At 40.8% G+C, this 23,904-nt stretch overlaps 1 protein-coding gene across 1 annotated transcript; it reads right to left on the reverse strand.

Annotated features, from left to right (window-relative positions):
• Positions 1–1,429: 1,429 nt before the first annotated feature.
• LOC141500793 (QRFP-like peptide receptor) lies at positions 1,430–2,722 on the reverse strand. The gene has a single exon (XM_074204259.1). The coding sequence runs from the start codon at positions 2,720–2,722 to the stop codon at positions 1,430–1,432; it is 1,293 nt and encodes a 430-aa protein (XP_074060360.1).
• Between the last annotated feature and the right edge of the window lie 21,182 nt (positions 2,723–23,904).

Here is a 23,904-nt window from a genome sequence, read left to right on the forward strand (position 1 = left end):
GTATAATGGAAAGAATCCTAGATTAGAAATCAGGAAAACTGGTCTCTAGTCCAGTGAGTTACTTCTTCCTCTAGCTCTCCATGTCCCATATAAAATGCAAAAATTTGAATAGATCGTGTTTCTTAACCAAGGATCTGTAACCTTAGATGGGAAAAAATTACTTCTTTATTTTTATTAACATTGAAGTGAAATCCAACATTTACTTTAATTTAAAATTCTGAGAAGAGGTCCATAGCCTTCACAAAATGACCAAAGAGGTCCATGACACAAAAGAGTTTGAGCACCCTTTGACTAGATGATCTCCAAGGTCTTTTCCAGCAATAACATTCTGGGCTACTAATTATGATTCATGTTGACATGACATCAGGGTTCTGAAATCAATCTGAAAGGCTTCTGGAACTGCCTTGGGGATTTTTTACAAATTGACAAGGATTTAAGGACTAGATTAACAGGCATATTGCAAAGTCTGCCCATCTCAGACAGTTCCTAAGGGACAATAACCCCTTGGGTTTCACTCAATAATAGTGATTCACATTTCTTGGAGTTTTAAGACTTTACAAAACCTTCTCCCTGCAATAAGTCTATAAGGTAGGCATTCCAGTTTTTAAAAATGAAGAAACTGAGGCTCAGAGAAATCATTTGTTTATAGTCACAAGTTGGTAAATACAAGAGTGGGGGCTTGACAACTGTTCTGAGACAACAACTTCTTTAATCCTTACCATGGCCTCTTCTCCATCTCTAATACACATTCCTGGAGAATAGAAATGATCACCCATGTGCTGCCTAGTAGAGTTCAGTCGTAGGTAATTTCTAGGTTTTGTACTTGAGCACAAAAGATCTTTTATTAATGACTGCCCCATTGTTCTGGGATCTTTTTAGGTCTCCAAGCTGTTTGGTGGGTTGATTATAGGGAACGTTTCCTCTCTCCCAACTTTCCCAAACACTGACTGACCGGGGCTTCATAAGAGACTTCTACACAAGAGGAGCCTAGGATAACCCTCCCAAATCCAGTGTCCCATTTTTCCTTTTCATGGGTCTTAACCTCTCTGAGAACTGCCTGAATGTCCTGGGATCAGAAGCCCAGTCAAGTTAGAGGGTGGGAGCCACATGAGTAGCTTGGAAAGAGACTCCAACTCTGCCCAAAATGAAGGTATTCCAGACATTTCTCCCACACTTTCTCAAATCTCAGGGCCCATAAAGCCTCACCTTCAACCAGATGTCACAGTCTCTTGAAATTCTGGCTGGCTAAGGGGGAGGCAAGTAGGGACCTGAACACAGACTAAATTTACCAGATGCAAAGGGTGTCTAAAGGAGAGGAACTGGACGACCCAGAAGGAGGTCGTGGAGAGGGCTCGTCTTGAGGGCAGCTCTGCTCTACTTCACTTCCAGGTAGAGAACTACCCCGAGTTCAGCAGCCTTGCTCCCTTTCCTAATCCAAGGGTTTGGTACCCGGAGGGAACTGAGTAAAAGGAATTTTCTCCTTCCTTCCCCTAATAGCTTCCTGCTGGGAAACCAGGAGGGCGGGAGCCGAATCCCTGCCCTCTGTCTCCATGCCCCCTTCCCTCAAGGGAGCTCCTTCGGAGTTGGAGAGTCGGAACAGGGAGGTGAGTCTCCGACGAGAGCGGTGCCTCAGCCGACGGATGGTGCGGGCCAGGCTTCCCACGAAGCAGTAGCAGAGTGGATTGAGACTGGAGTTGGTGAGGCCCAGCCATTGGGCGAAAGGCCTCAGCTGCAGCACCCAAACTGCAGCAGGCTTCCCGGGCGGCCAGTCCGGCGTGTGGAAGTCAATCCAGATGTCCAGCAGATAGACCGGCAGCCAGGTGACTGCGAACAGGGCGACCAGAGCTATTACCATGTGAGCCACTCGCCGCCTCACCTTCAGTCGGGAAGCAGGTAGGGCGGGCGGCATGGACCAGGGCCCCGCACCCTCCCCGGGGCGCCGAGCCCAGGCTCCTGGCGGCTCCCGGAGTCTCCTCACCGTCAGCCAACCCAAGGCCAGGTTGAAGAACACTGGCAGGCAGTAAAGCAACCCGAAGAGGAGGCAGCTATAGGCCTGCTTCAGCCGCACCCCGGGCCACACCTCGCGACAAACGGGGAAAGCCAGCGGCAGCCCCTCCACTGGCTCGATCTCATCCCGCCGATTGGCAAAGGCCAGGGGCAGGCAGATGGCCGCCGACACTGCCCAGACCGAGAGGATGGTGGCGAGGGCGCGGCCGCGGGTACAGGAGGCGCGGGCGCTCAGGGGCCGTCGGATGCCGTAGTACCGGTGCAGGCTGAGGGCCGTGAGGCTCAGGGCGCTGGCGGCCACCGTCAGCGCCTGCACGAAGGGCGCAGCGCGGCACAAGAAGTCCCCAAAGACCCAGGCCTTGTAGAGCGCGTTGCCCACCGTCAGGGGCATGCAGGTGCACACCACCAGGAGGTCGCAGACTGCCAGGTTGGCCAGCAGGCGCCGGGTGGGACTGGGACCCTTCCGAGACGGTCCGGTCCTGCGCCTCTCCCTAGACAGCAGAATCCACAGGGACGCGGTGTTGCCAGCTAACCCCACGGAGAAGGAGAGCAGGTAGAGTGCGGTGAGGCTGATGGACACGGGCTCCTTGGCGAAAACGAAGAACAGCTCCTCCAGCTCCTCCCAGCTTAGCTTTCTCAGACTGTGGTTGCCCGCTGTCGCCTGCAGGGTGCTGTTCTCCCCTTGGGTGAGGGAGATTAGGTAGTTGGTGTCCATAATAAACTTGATGGATTTAGGAGCCCCAGTGTGTCCTCCGGGGTCCAGTGAAGCCTGGCTCCAGCCTAGGAAAGGATGAGGATTAGGAATCTGGCACCCCGGGAAACTCCCTTAGGAAACAGACCTTCCAAACTCATTCTGAATCGCTCTGAATTTTCCCGTCCCCGTGACCCCTCTGCCCGCGTGTTCTTTAATTCTTCTCTCTACCTCTGTCTGTGCTGGAGATCATCTATGGACCTCGAGATGGGTTGGGGAGGGCAGATAATCCCATTTTAGACAAGATAGGAGTGCACTGGAAGATTTTACGGGCGCCGGGATGCCCTGGAAGCTGAGACTTGTGGAGGGAAGGGTCTCTTAGAACCTTGACCCGCTCAGGATATGTATGCTCTCTTCCCCTTCTCCTTGCTTTTTCTTCCCACTATGGACTGGTGAACCCCAACTCCTTAGGAGGACGCGGGAAAGTAAATTGGGGTTTTTAAAATCTCTTCTTCCCCTTCCTCCCTCCTCTCTTCTATTTTTATTTTCCCATCCCTTCTTAACATCCATCATCCCAAACAGAAATATCACCTTCCTCCCCCCCCCCAAATCAAAAGGGTGTGGCTCCAAATCCTTCTTTTCCCCTACTGGGGACCAGAGTAATCTCCATTTCCCCCGTCAAGCACTAGGTTTTTAACTGTCTTCACTACTGCCCTCACTATGATATTCCCTCCCTGCTGCGATTCCGCCACCTCCATCCCCTTAGGCGTTGTCTTTTCCCCAGTTCTTCCAGACTTATCTACCTGCTCCCCACCCCAGTCCTCTCAAGGTGTATCTGCTCACCGATTCATTCCGGTTGTCCCTGAAAGGGGATACAGCTTTGCCTCGGAAGGTGAAGCCCCTTCTGGCTGAAGGCTGAGCTTCCGTTGTCCTTACACTCCTTCTAGAGAGCGATAGGTGGGGACAACTTCTATTCCAGTGGCCGGCAGCTTGAATGGGTGGAGCCGCTTCTAAAGACCTACTCACCGCCCCTCCACCTGCCAAAAAGAGGAAAGCACCGCACTGCTTCGGGGGCTCCTATAATGAGAGAGTTGAAAGTTTCTGGGTCTCTTCTCTCTCCATTCTTTGACATTCTCCCCGCGACCCCGGCCCCCTCCCTCTGCACAATCCACTGGCTGGGGCGGGTGTCAAGCACTAGTGCTGAAGGGACAGCTCCCTCTTCCTTCTACTAAACTCCATCCAGGTCACTTACAACCTCTACCTCAAGAGAGGAGCCTCGTATCTTTTCTTGAGGGCACTCCGAAAAATGATATAAACCGATTTCCAGGATCTTCTCTTGATTGCAGGAGAGAATGACTCCTGAAACAATCCAGACCTCCCTCTCCCTGCTGTTTCTGCAGAGACACACGATTGCTGTTGGGTAACTAACTCCCCTTGTACCCATCAGTTCCAACCACAGGGTCTCTTTTCCACAAAAGAGGAGGAGATACAGGTTTTGGAGGGGGGAGGGGAGAGATTCAATTTTGAACTTGATGAATTTGAGATTGAGGGAGGATGAAACTATCCAAATGGTAATGTCCTGTAGGTAATTGTGAGGCCAGAGTTCAGGGAAGAGATTACTAGGGTTGTACATAGATTTAGGAAACATTTGAGTAGAGGTGATGATTGAAGCCATAGAAGTGAATGATGTTAAAAGAGAGAATGTGGAGAGGGACAAGAAGAGGAGGATGAACCATTAGAAAATAAAAAGTGGCTAAATAGGTAAGAATGAATGTCATGAGGAGTCACAGATTCTCAGAGTTGGAAGGGACCTCAGGGTCACAAAGTCTGATCAGTACCTAGACAAAGATATCTTCTACAACATAAGCATTCAGTCTTTACTCAAAGACCTCCACTCAGGAGGAATCAATCAACAAGTGTTTATCACTTGCCCAACAAGCACCTGTCACTAAGTTAGATATTGAAGATGCCAAAAAAAAGGAAACATCCCTGTTCTCAGGGAGCTCACATTCTATCAAGAGATCTTGCACATGCATACATATGTGTGTGTGTAAAAGTATATATGTATGTGTGTATGTACACATATATAACACAAGATAGTTGTAGGAACTGACAATTGAGAGATCAGGGAAGGCTTAATGTAGATGGAAGATGATGATGGAAGAAGATTGAGTAGGGAAATGTCAGTTAGATCTTTGTTTAAGAAAAATCACCTTGGCAGTTTTGTGAAGGATGCATTGGAGTGTGGAAAGATGAGACCAGGAGGTCAATTTAGAGGTTACTGTAATAATATATATGAGAAGTGATGAAGGCCTAAGGTAGTGTCCTTATGAAATAGAGAAGGAATCCTATGTGAGAGATGGGGAGGTAGAAACAGTACAATTTGACAACTGATTGGATATTCCAGAAACCACTATCTTTCAAAGTATCTCATCCCACTTTGGATTGCTCTGGGTTTTCCCTTATATCAAGTCTGAATTGTTCCCACTTCTACCTGCTAGAACTAAGAAACTCAAAATCTCTTTTTACATGACCTCTAAGAGGATGAAGCTCCAGACTTGGAGTTAAGAAGATGTGAATTCTTGACCCTGAACAAATCACTTAATCTCTGTTTGCCTCATTTTCCTTAACAGAAAAATGGGGTTATAATATCACTCACCTTTGTTATGAGGATTAAATGAGATAATTTTTGTAAAGCTCTTAGCATAGTGCTTGGTCTAAATAATTCTGTTATTAATTCTATCTCCTCCTAAGGCTTCTCATCTCCAGACTAAAAAACCTCAGTTCCTCCAGACACTTTTCATATACAATGCTCTCAAGGCCCTTGCCATTCTCTTCACCCTTCTGTGGATGCTGTTCAGCCTATCAAGTTCTTCCTAAAATGTCCCTAGAGTGAAAAGGATAATTCAGATATTATCTGATCAGAGCAGAGTATAATGGAACCATCATCTCTCTTGTGATGGCCACTTTGCAGAGGGCCTAATATCCAAAGGAGGTGAGACTCTTTAGGAAGAGGGACTAATCAATAGTTTCAACAAAGATAAAGGAGGATGAGAAGTGAGAAAAGATCATTATAATTAATCATTTAAAAGTTATTGGTGGCCTCAGAGAGAACTATTTTAATAGAGTATTGAGGATCAGAAGCCAGTTTTCAAAGGCATGAGAAGAGAGTGAGTAGTGAGAAAATGGAAGCAGTATGTGTAGATGACTCTTGGCATGAGCCTGATGCACAAGGCTTTATCATATGAAAATGTGAGGGGATAGCAGGGTTGGGAAGGGTTTTATTGTTTGTTTGTTTTTAAGTATAGAGGAGACCTAAACATGTTGTGATGAACAGGGAGAGAAGCAGTGGATAGGGAGAAATTGATGATGAGAGAGAAGCAATGTCCATTGAAACACATTGCTAAAGCAGATAGGAAGGTTAGTGGTGGTGCTGAACCCAAAGAGCAAGACCAAAACTTGATAAATTTGGAGATCTTTAATTTCCTGGAGACTGCCTGGGGATGAAGAATATCCAAATCAGACAGTACCTGAGTGTTCAGGGGATAGGGTTTTTATAGTGTTTTTTTTGGAGGGGGTTACTGAGAATAAGCAGGATACAGAAGCAAAGACAGCAGTTAGATATATTTTCTTGTCATACTACTACAAACATATGTAGACATATGGTTCAGTATAGATAGGGGACTAGACAGAGTGGGAAAGGGTCAGGGTCTCTGTGTTATATTTGAACACGTTTCCTGAGACAGAGGGAGTCACATATTCACTGGCTTCCCACAAGTTTGAGGGAGTGAAATTTACTATGGTTCCAACTGCATCTGGAGAAGGGGAGGCAGTCCTGGGAGGAAGTAGGAATTTTACAGATACAGCAAGATAATTAGGCTAACAAGGGTGCTTTGTGAATCTTAGGCAAATTTATGGTATATCTGTGACCCCCAGAGTCAAGCATTTGGGTTCTGTCAGATTATTTTCAGACCCAAAGATGCCTAGCCAAAGTTACATTTCTGAGGAGTTTCTCAGGGCCCAGAAAGTGTCAAGGACTTTTTCTATACAGGGATTACACAAATATTGATACTGTACTTCAGTGGTAAGCCAATTAACCCATGCTGTGAGCCTAATAATGACAACCTCCAGGACTCACTCACATCAGAGAGGTCCTTAACCCTCTTGACCAATGAAAAAAGTAGAGTGAGGAAGGTCCCTTATGAATTCCTAGTTTCAAAGTTACTTTCCCCTCTTCCATATATCAAGAGAAGGTGCTTTAGTGGAGGAGTTCAAATAATTTAGGATTGGGGAGAGGTGACCATGTGGAGAGAGTGATGAAAAGGGGAGTGAGTTAAATTCATCTGAAAAAAATCTGCCTCCTGTCCTCTATAACCACTGTGTAAAAAGAAAATAGGGCTAAAGAAGGACTTCCAGGATCCTGGAATGGTCCCTGGTTTTGTAGTCTTGCATGTTCAATAGAATGTAAAATCCTTCAGGGTAAGAAATGATTCATTTTTGTATTTGTATTCCCAATACATCACAATATCTGGCACATAGAAAGCCCTTAGTGAATTTTTGCTGACTTGACTTGGGTCCTTGATGGTCTTGTATCAGACTTACCCCAGTTTTCTTTTAGAAGTGCTTAGGTAGAGTGAGACCAAAGGATTACTCTCTAGGCTGGGTTCCATCAGTTTTGATTTGGGGGATAGGATCCAATTGGATTCTAAATTTGAAACTCATCCCTGCTACTTACTATCTAAGTGACTTTGGCATATCACTTGACCTTTCTTGACCTCAATTTACTCATTATAAAATGAGGGAGTTAGATTAGAGATCTATTAAGACCCTAGACTCTATTAAGACTCTAGAGAGACAAAAAAATACAAAAAAAAAGACTCTAGAGAGATGACTCTATGATTTTAGATGAAGAGATAGGTTGGACAGTCAGACAAGGCATGGTCATTATTAGAAGAGACACTAGAATTATAGAAATGTAAAAACTAGGAGGAATCCTAAAGATCATTTTCTGCCACCTCCTTGTTATACAGAGGATAATGTTAAGACTGATAAAGGTTAATTGATTTCCTCACTTATTAATTATTACCCAGCTAATTAATGATAGGACTGGGTCTAGAATCCAGATCTTCTGATTTTTGTTCAATCATCTTCCTATTGCATGCTATCATAATTTCATTACTTTAATTATAACATTACATACTATTAGTATTAACATCCTCATTCTATCAATAAGGTAAATAAAGCAAGTGATGTATCTAACTAGTGGTAGAGACAGTTCTAGAACCCCGATCTTCTGACTTGTGTTCTTTCCACTCTTTTCATTGCTTTCTTGTGCCTATGTTATGATACTTAGAGATTGTCAAAGAAAGATATTCTTAGACATCACTAAAATAGGTGTTTTCCTATTTCTTTTTAACCTTGGGGAGGGTGGTTGGAATATTCTTATTCTGTATTAATGGGTAGAAATCCACTTTTTTTCAACTAATAGATATAGATATAGAATCAATCTGTAGATACAGAATGAAGAACCAGGAATCTTCCACCATAAAGAAATAGAAATAGATAGAGATGTAGAATACCAAAGATGTGCTAAAGAGAGCAACAACATATCAGGAACATGAATGATTGATGAGTCTGAGTTCTCCTAGATTTGACTAAGTACCTGGGGTTAGGGTTAAATTCATTAACTGCTACAAACTGGTTGAGGTTTGGCATGGAGTTTAAAAATGCATTGATTTAATTCATTTTAAAATGTCATAAAATTTATCTGTTTTAAAGAAAGGAATTGTTTGTCTGAGTTAAATTACTCTAATTTTTAAAGTGATGGGAACATTGTACCTATTTAGGATTTACTTGGTTTTTCCTTTGGGGGAATAATCTAGTTCACATACTAAGTTATTATTTATTAATGTATGTAAGACAACCAGACATGAAATTAAGTAGGTAAAATACTTTGCAAACATAAGGTATAAATACATCTATTATCATTTACAATTCTAGGAGGCTTTCTGATACATTCTAAACAGTTTGCAGAATATACTGGATAGAGAAAAACAGTGTGGGTCTGGAACCCAAAGGGTATCTAGCAGTTCTGGCTTAAAAGTAACCTGAATTTAATTCTATAGAACTCAACATGCATCTCTTTAGTATCTATTATATTACACTATACAACCTTACCTTGCAGGATTGTTGTATCAAATGAAATGATATTTGTAAAACCACTCACCACAAGACCTATATCTTTGTAGATACTATATAAATTTGAGTTTCCTTCCCCCTTTCCTATTCCTTCCCTTTATAAATAATATGCCAGGCAATTTGATAGGTGCTGGAACTCAGGGTTGAAAAAGAACACATTGAGGGCAGCTAGGTGGCACAGTGGATAAAGTACTGGCCCTAGAGTCAGGAGGACCTGAGTTCAAATCCAAGCTCAAACACTTAATAATTTCCTAGCTGTGTGACCTTGGGCAAGTCACTTAACTCCATTGCCTTAAATAAAAGAAAAGAAAAAGAAAAAGAACACATTTCTCTCCCCCAAAGAATTTACAGTCTAATAGGTAGGAAAAGGTATCTACAAAGAAGTATGATACAGGGTAGAATATAATAGTGGTAAAGGAGAGAGCCTAATCAAATGTTTTAAGAAAAAATTGAGGAGGAAAATAATTACTATGTACAGTATAATTTATGTTGTAATAATGGAAGACCCTGGATAAAATGACAACCTAAGCTGGATCTTTAAGAAAGGAAACTTCCACACTTCAGAAAGGGAAGAATATATGCAATATAGCTACAAAAGTTTAGGTACTATCCAATCTGAAGTGGGGCAGATTTCTCATTTGTAATTGTAGTTGCCTCTCCTGTTGTATTATTTCTTAATTAGCATTTCTGGCAGAAGGTTTGGAAAGAGCAGATCTTGGAAGTGACTATTTATACTCCAGGGGGCACTTCATTTCACAGGGATTGTCAGGCAGCTAAGATGAAATAAATAGATCAGTAGTCTTTTATTTTTAGAAATATCTCATTAATTCTGGATATGATGTGTCTCTTATAGTTATATACTATTTTTTACTGCAATAGTCATCTTATAATTCCCCCCCCCCAACAAAGGAAGAGAAACCTCAAGAAAAATAAAGTGAGAAGAAAAAAAGTATGGTTCAATCTGCATTCAGATGCCATTAGCTTTGTCTTTGGGATGGATAGCATTATTTATCATAAGTCCATCAGAGAAATTGCTTCAATATTTTTCCCACAGTTGCTATTGCTACCTATATTTCCCTCCATCCTATTCCACCTCACCCTACATTTATTGTTCTCTCTCTTTCTTTTCACTCTTTCCCTCCTCAGTGGACTGGAGCCAAGAGACTCCAAGACAACATCCCACCCCAAAGACCCAGCACCCACCCATCCCCATGGTCCCAGATAGACCATCTAATCCCACTACCTTGCAAAAAATTTAAAAAAGAAAATGCATTATATCTGACTATCTTCTCCCATGATTTACCCTCTTCTCTGTTCCCTACCTCCCTCTTCCCTTCCCCCTGTCCCCTTTCTCCCATCCCTTTCTCTCCTTTTTCTTCTAGATTTCTATGCCCTATTAGATATAATTGTTGTCTCCTTTCTGCGTAACTTCCAATGAGAATAAAGCTTCCTCATTTCCCCCTCACCTTCCCCCCTCCATACCATTGCAAAAGCTATTTTTTGACTTTTTTACATGAAATATCTGTCTATTCTACCCCTCCTTTCCTTTCTCTCAGTACATTTCCTTTTCACCCAATGACTCCATTTTAAAAATATACCTTCAAATTCAGCTCTCTCCTGTGTTTTGATTATAAAAGCTCATTCTAACTGTTCTAATAATTGAGAAGGTTCATATGAGTACTATCAGCATCATCTTCTCATGTAGGAATACATGTAGTTCATCATCATTAAATCCCTAATAATTTACCCTTCTCATCCACTCTATGCTTCACCTGAGTGCTGCACTTGAAGAACAAACTTTCTGTTTCAGCTCTGGTCATTTCAACAGGAACATCTGAAATTCCCATTTCATTGAAAGTCCATCTTTTCCTCTGGAAGAGGACATTCAGTTTTTCTGGGTAGTTGATTCTCAGTTGCATTCCAAGCTCTTTTGCTTTCCAAAATATTATATTCCAAACCCTACAAACCCTTAATGTGGATGCTGCCAAGTCCTGGGTAAACCTGACTGTAGCACCACAATATTTGAATTGCTTTGTTCTGGCTGCTTGTAATATTTTCTCTTTGACTTGGGAGTTCTGGAACTTGGCTATAATATTCCTGGGAGTTATGTTTTTTGGATCTCTTTCAGTGGGAGATCAGTAGATTCTCTCAAGTTCTATTTTGCCCTCTGCTTCTAGGATATCAGGGCAATTTTCCTATATAAGTTCTTGAAAAATAAAGTCAAGGCTCTTTTCCTGATCATGACTTTCAGGTAGCCCAATAATTTTTAAATTATCTCTTCTGGAACTGTTTTCCAGATCCATTGTTTTTTCAATAAGATATTTCACATTTTTTTTTAGTTTTCCATTCTTTTGATATTGTGTTATTCTGTCTTGATTTCTTGCAAAGTCATCAGCTTCCTTTAGCTCCATTCTACATTTGAAGGATTTTTTTCCTCAGAGAGCTTTCTTATCTCCTTTTCCATCTGGCCAATTCTGCTTTTTTAAGGTATTTTTCTCCTCAACTTTTTGAACTGTTTTTTTCCTTTTGACCTAAGCTAGTTTTGGGGGGGATTGCCCTGACTAAGCTACTGATTTGGTTTTCATGTTTTTCCTGCTTCTCCCTCATTTTTCTTCACAATTTTTCCTTTACCTCCCTCACCTGCTTTTCAAAATCTTTTTTGAGCTCTGAAATAGCTTGAGCCCAACTTCTATATTTCTTAGAGGATTTAGATACAGAAGCTTGGACTTTCTTATCTTCTAATTGTATGTTTTGGTGCTTCATGGGACCAAAGTAATTGTTTAATGGGCAGGTTCCTTTTTTTCTGTTTACTCATTTCTCTAGCCTGGGCCTGGTTTGGGAGTGCTTCCTGAACTTTTAATATTATTGGGAAACCCCTGCAAGGACCTCAGTTCCTTCAAGGTCTTATGGGAGCCTCTGACTGCTCTACTACCTGTGCTCTGGTCTGTGGATGGCAATAGGTTTCCCAGACTGTGATCAGAGTGTGAATATGGACAAAACACAAGAGTCCTGTCCCAGGGCCAGAGGAGAGACCTTGACAGTTTCCCCCCATCCCCTTACCTTCTGTGGACTGAGCACTCTACCAGGCTGATCACTGCCGGGTGACTCTCTGTGCCTGCTTCAGTTTTCTGGGATCTGGGCTGCCCTGATGGATGTGACTGTGCTGAGTGACATGCTGGTTCCCTCTCACTCTGGTAGAGATTTCTCTCCTGATATTCTAAGTTGTGTTTGGTGTTCCCTGAGTTTCCAGGTCAGGAAACTGCTTCTACTGCAAATGTCTAGGCTCCCAGCACACTGTTCCAGGAAGACTGGAGCTCCTTCTCTTTGGTGCAATAATCCTGGTTGTGTTACTGCCCTGTCCACCTGCCCCCCTCCCATGGAAAAGAATTTTTCCATGATTTTCTAGGGTACCTTGGGCTGGAGAATTGCCTCACTTTATCTTTCTGTGGGCTCTGTCTCTTGAAAATTTAGTTAGGGCCATAATTTTAAGGTTTTGGGAATATTTTTGAAAGAGCTCCTAGGAAAGGCTGTTTCATGCCCCCATCTTGGCTCTGCCCCCCCCCCCCCCATTATTCCTTGAAAAATTGAAATCTAGGATCTTTTCCTGTTATGACTTTCAGAAAGTCCAATAATTTTTAAATTATCTCTTCTAGATCCATTTTTCAGGTCAGTTGTTTTTCCAATGAGATATTTCACATTGTCTTCTAGTTTTTCCATTATTTTGGTTTTGTTTGATTGTTTCTTGATTTTCTCACTAAATCATCAGCTTCCCTTAGCTCCATTCTACATTTGAAGGAATTATTTTCTTCAGGAAAGCTTTTGTATCTCCTTTTCAATTTTGCCAATTCTGCTTTCTAAGGCATTCTTCTACTTGTTGACCTTTTGGACTGCTTTTTCCTACTTGACCTAAATTGGTTTTTAAGATGTTATTTTCTTCAGTATTTTTTGTATCACCTTCTCCAAATTATTGACTTGGTTTCTCCATGATTTTCCTGCTCTGCCCACATTTCTGTTCCCAATTTTTCCTCTCCCTCCCTTCTTGATTTTTGAAATCTTTTTTTGTGCTCTTCCATAGTCTGAGACCAGTTTATATTTTTCTTGAAGGTTTTGGATACAGAAGTTTTGACTTTGTCATTTTCTGAGTAGGTATTTTGATCCTCCATGGACCAAATTGTCTATGGTCAGTTTTTTCCTTCTGTGTTTGCTCATTTCCCTATGACTAGATTTTAACTCTTTGTTAAAGAGCAATTTGGAATTATGCCCAAAGGGCAATAAAATGTGCATACCCTTTGATCCAGCAATACCACTACTGGGTCTATACCCTGAAAAGATTATGAAAAAGAATAAAAACATCACCTGTGCAAAAATGTTCATAGCAGCTCTGTATGTGGTGGCAAAGAACTGGAAACTAAGGGAATGTCCATCAATTGGGAAATGGCTTAACAAACTGTGGCATATGTATGTGATGGAACATTATTGTTCTATTAGAACCCAGGAGGGATAGGAATTCAGGGAAGCCTGGAAGGATTTGCATGAACTGATTCTAAGCAAGATGAGCAGAACCAGAAGAGCTTTGTATACCTTAACAGCAACATGGGAATGTTGATCAACCTCAATGGACTTGCTCATACCAACAGGGCAACAATCAGGCACAATTTTGAGGTGTCTGTGATGGAGAATGACATCTGTATCCTGAGAAAGAATTGTGGAGTTTGAACAAAGACCAAGGACTATTACCTTTAATTTAAAAAAAAATGTTGTCTTATGTAATTCTGCTATACCTCATACTATATGTTTCTTCCTTAAGGATATGATTTCTCTCTCATTACATTCAACTTAGATTAATGCATACTATGGGAATGGTGTAAAGACTAGCAAACTGCTTTCTGTGGGGGGTGGGGGGGAGGGAACCGTGATTGGAGGAAAAATTGTAAAACTCAAAATAAATAAAACTTTTCTAAAATTAAAAAAAGTGGGGCTCTGCTTCCAGGGTGAAGGAAGCACTGTCTCAAGGTTTTGAGGGTTTTTGCAGCAGTTTTCAAGGACACCTCCCCAGGGACCTTATTCCTTCAATGTCTCATAAAAGGTTCCGACTGCTCTCCTGGTCTGTGCTCTGGTCTGTAGATGACCATGAGCACTCATCTTTGCCCTGGAACTGTGAGGAGAGTCCCTGCTCTGCTATGGCAGTAAAGCTCCTTTTCCTGAGACTAGGGCCCTAGACTGTGACCTGGATCTGAGTATGGGCAAAGCCACAGAGTACTTCCTCGGGGATAACAAAGAGACCTCAGCAATCTCCTATATCTCATTTTTGTTTTCTTTAATACCATTTCTACCCTAGAGGCATATAGGAGTCTATGATGCTAGGGTTCAAGTATGAGTGTTCTTTTGTTCTTGGTGGAGAAAGAAATTTTTTACAATAATTTTTACAAATTTCTTCCATCTTCTGATTGCTGTCCTCATGTCATTCTCAATCTTAAGTGCACTTGGGATGATTTTTCTTAGTTGAACATATTTTTTAAAATAATATATTTATTGACATTTGTTGTTCTTACATCACCTATATTTCCCAAAGCATCCCTCATCCTCCCTCCCAGAGAGAATACCTTATAACAGGGAAGGGGGGAAAAAAAGGAAAATTATACAGTTAACAACATATTAAAAAGTCTGATGTTTTATGTAATATTTTGGTAATAAACTAGTCTCCTCTCCTCTGCAAAAAAGGGGAAGTGATATCTTCTTATGTTTCTTCTTTGGGGGGACGGAGTTGAAATTATTTTCTATTATATTAATAACCCATTATTAATTAGGACCAGACTTTTTATTTTCTCATTTGTGGACTAGCCTCTAGGTCAGTCAGTCAGTCTCTGAAAGACATAGCTGATAAATGAAATTGTTCTAATCCTTGGGGAACAAGCTCCTCAATCTTGGACCAGACCCTACCTAACTAGGCAACTTTAATTGTTTAGAGTGTAAAAAGCATGTAATTGAGGTGAATTCTTGTCCCAAAGCATTGAGCCTACATTCCTGAATCCCTTCATTGAGGTTTAGGGTGACCAAGTTCATGAAGGAGAAAACTAACTAGAGTGGGCTGACTGGACCAGTACAGATTTTTGGAGGCTGCTGTCTTATTATCAAGTCTTGTTCTCAGCAGGCAGAGCTGAAGACTTTTAACCTAGTTCCTCATTTAAATGTTCACGAATCAGGGTTGAGTTATCCTGTAAGGGGCATCCCCTTTCAAAAAATATTTAAGACTTCAATGTCTCCATTAATGTCTTTGGTTTCCAAGAGAAACCACTAATCACAAATTTATTATTAGGTAGCCTAATTAATAAATTGATTATCAATTACCCAGAAACTCTGTTGTTTTTCATTCATCATAGAGTGGAGATAGTAGGTCAGTTAGGTGGCACAGTGGATAGAACACCAGACCTGAAATCAGAAAGACTCATCTTCTTGAGTTCAAAACCTAACCTCAGTCACCTAATAGTTCTGTGATACTGTACAAATCATTTAAATCCTGTTTACCTCAGGTTCCTCATGTATAAAATGAGCTGAAGAAGAAAATGGTAAACCAGTCCAGAAACTTTGCTAAGAAAACCCCAAATGGAATTTCAAATATTCCTGTTGGAATAGCCAGAGCTGAACAGAAGGTTTGATCTTCAGATACAGGACTCAGGTGAAGCATAGAGACTGGAGAAGAAGGGGAAAATATGAGGGACTTGATGATGAACTGCATGTATTCCTGCATAGAAAAATGACACTGACAATACTCATATGAACCTTCTCAGTTAATAGAGCAGGTAGAGAGAGCTTTTATAGTTGAAGCATAGGAGAAAGCTGAATTTGAAGATTAAAATATGGTGTAAAAATGGAGTCAATAGAAAAAAGGGAAATGTAATGGGAGAAAGAAAAAGGAGAGGGGGGAATAGGCCAAGATATTTCATATAATAAGATTTTTCTTTATTACAATGAGCTATTGCAATGATATGGAAGGGGGAAAGCAAGGAGAAATGAGGGAATCTTCGCTCTCATCAGAGGTGGTTAGGAGAGGAAACAGCATATATGTACTCAATGGAGTATAGGCATCTGGAGTAATAAGGGGGGACAGGGGGAAGGGGGATGATGTGAGTGATGGAGGAGAGGATGGACCATGGGGGGAGAGTGGTCAGATATAACACATTTTCTTTTTTTACTTCTTGCAAGGGACTGGGATTGGAAGGCCTGTCCGGGACCATAGGGCCAGGTGGATGTTGGTCCCAAGGGGTGGTATGGGGCTCGGGGCCTCTTGGCCCCAGAGCCGGGGATCTGTCTGCTGCACCACTCAGCAGAGTCAGAGTGAAAGGAGAGAGAAAATATAGTACATGGTAGTGGAGAAATACGAAAGGAGGGAGTTGCGATCAGCATTGGCAATGGTGGTAAAATATGGAAGTAACTTTTGTGATGGACTTATCATAAAGAATGTGATCCACCCACAACAGTTGTTGGTGTTGGAACAAAGACTCAAGCACATTTATTATTATTATTATTATTATTATTATTATTATTATTATTTGGGGGGTGCAGAGCAAATGGGGCTGGGTGGCCTGCCTGGGGCTGCATAGCAGGGTGATCATTGGGTGTCTGAGGCTGGATTTGGACCTGGGTGCTCCTGGCCCAAGGGCCAATGCTCTGTCCACCACCCAGCCATCCCTACTATTATTACTATTTTATTTTATTTTGGGTCTTTTTTTTTTTACTTTTTTGGTTTTTGCAGGGCAGTGGGGTTCGGGTGGCTTGCATGTCATATGGCTGGGTGATTGTTGGGTGTATAGGGCCAGATATGGGCTCGGATGCTCATGGCTCCAGGGCTGGTGCTCCATCCATTGTGCCACCTGGCCACACCTACAATTATTACTATTATTTTTTTATTTTAATTTTTTTCTCTTCCCTTTACTTTATCACTCAAGCGAGTCTATATTTATGGGGGGGTATTTCATTTACTCTTAAACAAGAATATTTTATTAATGTATAAAAAACATTATTTGTACAAAATGAGAATAAATATTAAATTTAAAAAAAAAGAAAACCCCAAATGGAGTCACAGAGAATTGGGCACAACTCAACAACAGTGGAGACAGATTTGATCACTGTAATTTTACAGGATTCAGTTTTGATTGTTTTATTGTTATTTCCACTTACTTGGAGTCATTCTGCATATTTTTTCTTAGTTCTGCTTACTTCAGCTAAGTTTTCTTTAAATGAGTTTTATTTGTCCCTTACTGATTTTCTCATAATCATAGATCATTCTTTGTAAGATTTTGAAAATAAGTTTATAGCCTAATGCAGTGTTCCCTTTGGCAGGCATCTCTTTTCATATTTGCTGATCAAGGCACTTTTGGGGATGCTTTCCTTGTGGCAATTAAGTTACATTAATAAGCTTTTGGTTAAAATTATCCTAATCAGAGTTCCATGCCATTTCTATTTTGTTTCAAATACATTACTGATTATTTCATCCTGATGTTTTGTTTTGAATTTGTATACATTTTTTTCCTTTTGTAAATTAGCCACAGGAAACTCATTCTGCTTGCCTCAAGAATGAGGAGATGGGGGGAAGCTAAGGTGGCAGCTAAGGAGTCAGACTCATCTTCCTGATTCAGATTTGGTCTCTGACAGTGGCTGGAGTGGGCCCTGGAGTCAGGAGGACCTGAGTTCAAATCCAACCTCAGACACTTGGTAATTACCCTGCTGTGTGACCTTGGGCAAGCCACTTAAAAATCCATTGCCTTGCAAACAAACAAACAAACAAAGAATGAGGAAATGGTTTAGAAGAAGGAAAAGAAGTAATTGGGTGCTAAAATTGAGGCACTTGGAGGTGGGGGCAGCAAAGGGATTCAAGTAATCTTTGGTATCTAGTCTCTTCCAGTTTTAAATTCTGGGACCATAGGATCACAAAATGCAGCAGATCATTGCACCCTAGTAGCTAGGATATCAGAGATCCAAGAAAACCAAGAAGCTAAGTGCCTTGGATCAGAATTCAACAATCAGACAAGTTTAGTCAGAAGTGAAAGGTTGGAATCCTAGAATCCTAAGACTGAAGCTGAGGAAGTGGTATCCTGGGTAATCACTAGAATCTGGACCAAATCTTTGCATTTTAAAATATTTTTAATGTTATATTTTTAAAAGTGTGATCATTTCTTTGATATTCTGCTCCCTATGTTGACATCACATCTCATTTAAGTAAAAAGGGGAGAGGGAGGGAGGAAAGAAAAACAGTGATGCAAAATTGGCCAAAGGGGTGGCTAGGTGGCACAGTGGATAAAGCACCGGCCCTGGAGTCAGGAGTACCTGAGTTCAAATTTGAGCTCAGACACTTAATAATTACCTAGCTGTGTGGCCTTGGGCAAGCCACTTAACCCCATTTGCCTTGCAAAAACTAAAAAACAAAAAAAAAACCCTAAAAAAAAATTGGCCAAGACATTGGCCAATTGGTCATGTGTTTCATGTTTGTGATCCATAGTTATCTGACATCTGAATTCAATGTTGGTTCTTATTGAATTTAATTGCCTTTTTGTGTTATTTTATTTACTTTATTATAGTCAATATGATGTTGTTCTTGGTTTATGTACTTCACAGTACATCAATTTCTTCACATATTCTTCTGAATTCCTCATATTTGTTGTATCTTGTGGTGCTATAATGGGGGAGCTAGGTGGCATAGTGAATATGGCATAGATTGGAGTCAGACTCATCTTCCTGATTCAAATCTGGTCTCTGACATTTACTAGCTTTGTGACCCTGGAAAGTCACCTAATTCTGCCCCAGTTTTCTCATGTATAAAATGAGCTGGAGAAGGAAAGAGCAAAGCACTCCAGTATCATTAGCAAGAAAACCCCAAATGGGGTCACAAAGAGTCAGATAGGACTAAAAAGTAACTGAACAACATATAGAGAGAATTGTGTTAGGAGTTGAAATATATACACACAAATATTTATATATACACACATGTGTGGGACAATTGCCACTTAAGTAAATTTCGGAGATCTCTCAAGATATGAAGAGAAAGCTTTATTCCTTTCTTGAGGAATGGGCCCCAATCAATTACAGAGATTGAGGCAAAAGCAAAAGACCCAAGAATCACATCATTAGTAATGATTTCAGTTAATTTTAAGATATGGGGGACTGATATATTTTGTTTCAGAGAAAACAGATTGTGTTGGGAGAAATAGGGGAGAATTAAAAAAAAAAGATCATCTTCCCACTGGTGAGGTTAGTGGGAAAGGAAGTCCGTGCTCTTTATTTTCCAGAGTGAGGAGAGAAGAGCAGCAGCCTTAAGCCCCTAGAAACTTTAGCCCCCAGAACCTATGACCATACACACACACACACACACACACACACACACACACACACACACACACACTGACTCACCCTCATTAATGAGGAATATGGTCTTCACAATCTGGAAGGTAAATTAATCTAAGGAAAAGAGCATATAATTCAAACCAAAACCAAATTATCTCTTCAGCCCCAGGAAGTGAATGGACATCCAGTCTTCAACTGATAAGATGGGGTCAGTTGACTCTTCACCAATATCCCAGAAGTTGGTTTGTCAAGGGAAGAGGGGCACATAGTTAACTATTCTTCAATCTATAATATTCTACTGAAGAAATCTCAGATTTTGTCCCACTCACACACACATATATACATACATATATATACATCTATATGTAAATTTTAGACCATATCCTATAATTATATAAAGATAAAATTCCCATTACATGTAATTCTTGAATTTCCAAAGTAAAGTAGTACCTCCTTCCCCTGTCCACCAAAGCAAATGAGATTATTTCAAAATATTTTCAGTTAGGTTTTGGCAGGTAATAGATGAGCTATATTGACCCTGTCCTCCTCCCTCCCACCCCAGTAAATTTGTTCTTCTATTTTATTGGTTTAGAAGTTGTCCTTCAAGGAAAGTAATTCCATAGAAAGTCAAGACCCTGGTTATCAAATTAGGAGGAAAAATTATCACATACTTTTTGTATAATACTTTCCAAAGGCTTATCCATTCATTGTCTCATGAATTTTAGATAAATGGGCAAGGCAGGGTGTCATTATCTCCACTTTATAAATTAGGAAACTAAGGCTCATCAAGGTTTACCAATTGACATATTGAGAAGCTGTAGATATATCAGCATAGCTAGGAATAAGACTCCTTTCAATACTGTTTCCAATACTTGGTTTATATTATTTGGACAATTTGGTTTAAGTAGTCCTAGGATTCTGTTGAAGATCAAAGAAGTCCCTTAAAAGGGACTTCGAATAAGAACAAGCCAAGTTGACTAATGCTAAAAGTAATAGGCCCTTTGGTTTGAAGACCCCAAAGGGCAGGGCTTCATTGGAGAGGCTCACTGAAGCAAGAGGTAGTACATTCTGCTTTGGAGAAGTTTACATGGTTAGGAAATTTTTCCATCAAGGCAAATTCTGCCCATCTGCAATTTCTAGATGTTCCTTCCTCTTAGATAATAGACAAAGTCTAATACCACTACAAGTCATAATAGTTAATAACTAACACTTATATAGAAGCTACTTCATGCAGTTGTATAGCTATTATCTCAACTGCTATCATTAACTCCATTTTACAGATTGGAAAACTGAGGCAGACATCAATTAAGTGACTTGTTCTAGTTGACATAGCTAATAAGTGTCTGAAACCAGATTTGAACTTAGGTCTTCCTGCCTCTGGCTCCAGTGTTCTATACACTGTGCCACCTACATGCTTGAATGACCTGCTCTTCAGATATTTGATGGTTAACTGTCATATCTCTCTTAATGTAGTACATAGAAATGCCTAATCCCAGGGGACAATCTTCATTTAAAAAAAATAGATCTCATAGGTTCTGGGGGTTAAAGTTTCTAGAGGCTTAAGACTGCTGCTCTTCTCTCCTCACCCTGGAAAATAAAGAGTATGGACTTCCTTTCCCACTAACCTCACCAGTGGGAAGATGATCATTTTTTTATTCTTCCCTATTTCTCCCAAAACAATCTGTTTTCTGTGAAACAAAAGATATCAGTCCCCCCATATCTTAAAATGAATTGAAATAATTACTAATTTGCTTTCCTAGATGATTTTCCTTTCAAAATTTAAGCCTGTGGGTGGCTAGGTGGTGCAGTGGATAGAGTACTGGCCCTGGAGTCAGTAGTACCTGAGTTCAAATCTGGCCTCAGACACTTAATAATTACCTAGCTGTGTGGCCTTGGGCAAGCCACTTAACCCCATTGACTTGCAAAAGCTAAAATATAAAATAAAATAAATTAAAAAATAAAGTCAGGTCTTTCCAAAAAAAATGCCTGGGAGTAGGAGGAAAGGATTTATCTAAAAAAAACCCAAACCATTTCAGGCTCCAGTGAATTAGAGCAACAGGGAGGGGAGATTTCTATGTGTTCTTGAGATAATACAATGTTGGTGGCTGCCTGGTTGAAAGACAAAAAGAGGATACTGGCAGACCTGGGTTCTTGTTACTTATTGTTACTTCACTGCCTCAGTTTCCCCAATCTTTAAAAAAGGGGGATAATAATATTTTAGGGTATTACATAAATGCTAGTTGACTGACTGACTACATATCTATTTCAGATAGCTGTTTTGGTAAGCTATAAAGGCTTAGATATGCCTAAGTTGCTATTATTATGAGTATAGTCTTGTGAATGGGAAAACAGATAGTTGACTCCTGACTCAAATCCTTTTCCCTTCCCAAAGTGAGTCTCTGAAATAATCTCTGGAGTTTTCATTTCTTGGGAGTTGAAAATGATCTTGATCTATAAGATTTTCTCTTAGAAAAAAGATACTAGATCTACATGAAGATGTTCCTGATATCCCCAGTTGTTTTGCTCTTCAAAATTATCTTACATTTATTTTGTATATAAATATACAAGAACATGAACACACATACAGAGTTTCCCCACAACAGGCAGGTACTGTTTCATTTCAATTTTGTCTTACCAGTGCCTAGAGCTAGACCTGGAGACACTCATTAACTCTTTTTTCCTGGGCAACTCATATAACTGATGTCCACCTCAGTTTCCCCACCTGTAAAATGAGGATAATAGTAGCAAGTGTCTTCCAGAGTTATGAAGATAAATTGAGTTAATATTTGTAAAGTACTTAAAGCACTAAATAAATGCTTTCTATTATTATTATTAATGATGATGATGATGATGATGGTAGTGGGATGATGTGATTTTTGACTTTTAAAAATAAACCCCAACAAAACTAAACCAGGGAGCCGGAGGAAACTTCAGAAAGCTGTGCTTGGTGTGCCCTCTGCTGTTCTTTCTCCTTTCTGCAAGCTATAAGAAATTAAGAGACTGAGGGAAGAAATAAATTGCAGTGATTTGGACGAGGGACGGAAAGCCAGAAGGAACATCCCCTAGGGCTAGTCAGATAACGCAAGGGCATGATGTCCACAGTTGAGGATGAGCATAAAAGTGATGTCTTGTCTGCAGGGACATTCTGAAAGTTCTGTCAGTTTCTCTAAGGGTCTTTTGGGAGGGGAGAACCCATGACCCTGTGAGGTCCAGCAGATATCCTGTTGTGCAGAGTTCTGATTTTTCCAGTCAGCAGAGCATTGATATCACAAGAGAATAGAACCTCCATTGGCAAGCTGCCCTTCTAGAGTTAAACCCAACATATTTGAAAGGGACCTCATTATCTTTCTCCTTCTACTCCTTCCCTCTCTCACCTCCATCCTACTGTCATTATTATTGTAGAGAACACCATATTCTCCAGTTTCTCAGGCTCAAAACCTAGGGGTCATCCTGAATTCCCAACTCCCTCTTACTCTCCATAGCCAAATTGTTGCCAAAGTTTATCCATTTCATCTTTCCAACATCTCTCAAATATTCCCCCTTCTCTCTTTTGACACTTCCACCCTTCCAGTGCAGGTCCTCATTACTTCATTATTGTATTAACTTACTAGTGGTTATGCCTGCCTCAGATCAGAGAGGTTTGGTGACTCACCCACAGTCTTGCATCTCATTTGTAGTAGAGGAAGGAGAAAAAGAACATCATCCCTGCACTATTTGACTTCTCTGGTTCTCAATTTCTTATGTGTAAAATATTTAGACTTTTTATTAACATTTGACTTTGCTTATCAGAGGATAATCAGAGCTTGAATAAAAGAACAGATTTTGAAGAATACAGAAAGATAATGTGTAAGAAAGGCAAGAGTAGTTATTTTTCCCTTTTGGGGACTACAAAGGTGAGGGAAGAATTTGGTCCCTGGAATGGGCATAGTGAGAGAGAGTAGAAAATTCTCCATCTCATAGCTGGGAAAGGTTAAATAGGCTCTAGAAGGTTCTGGGCACTCTCTGGTTTTTGCTGAGCTGGCTAAAACTTTGTATCTGTCTAAACCTTTAACAAAATAGAACCAGACCCCGGGCAACTGGAGTCAGCTCTTCTGTCAACACCCATCACAGCAAGCAAAGGCTAATCTGCCAGTCAGAGAGACTCAGGCTAAAGGTCATAGCCAGGACTATGGCAAAGTGGATCAAATCAGTTTGATTCTACAAATAATAAGCAACAACTCTGTGCTCCCTCTTCTCTCTGTCTCTGTCTCTTCCTCTTCCTTTCTCCCTTTCTCCTTCCCTCTCTTCCTTTTCTTCTCTTCATCTCTCTCTATCTCTATGTGTGTTTCTGCCTCCTCCTCTCTCCCTCTCTCCTTCCCTCTGTTTCTTTCTCTCACTCCATCTCTCTCTGTGTGTCTCTTTCTGGCTGTCTCTGTCTTTCTGTCTCTTTCTCTCTTGTTTCTGTGTCTGTCTCTTTATCTGTCTCTCAAATTTGATGTGACGGTTTCCCTCACAGACCTTCCTAATTAAGAATTCATAAAAGGCTTTAGAGTATTTAGAACTGGAAGGGATATTAGATTCAATTCAACAAGTATTTATTAAACACTTAGTATGAGCAAGATGTGAGGAAAAGGCTGGCCTCCAAGATAAAAAGATGAGAATTCAAGTCTAGCCTCTCATACCCACACTGG

Source organism: Macrotis lagotis, chromosome X, assembly GCF_037893015.1.
Source record: "Macrotis lagotis isolate mMagLag1 chromosome X, bilby.v1.9.chrom.fasta, whole genome shotgun sequence".
NCBI classification, from domain to species: Eukaryota; Metazoa; Chordata; class Mammalia; order Peramelemorphia; family Peramelidae; genus Macrotis; species Macrotis lagotis.

Excerpts from the sequence above, each read along its gene's own strand:
- LOC141500793 (XM_074204259.1), bottom strand. The coding sequence starts at position 2,722 with ATGGACACCAACTACCTAATCTCCCTCACCCAAGGGGAGAACAGCACC.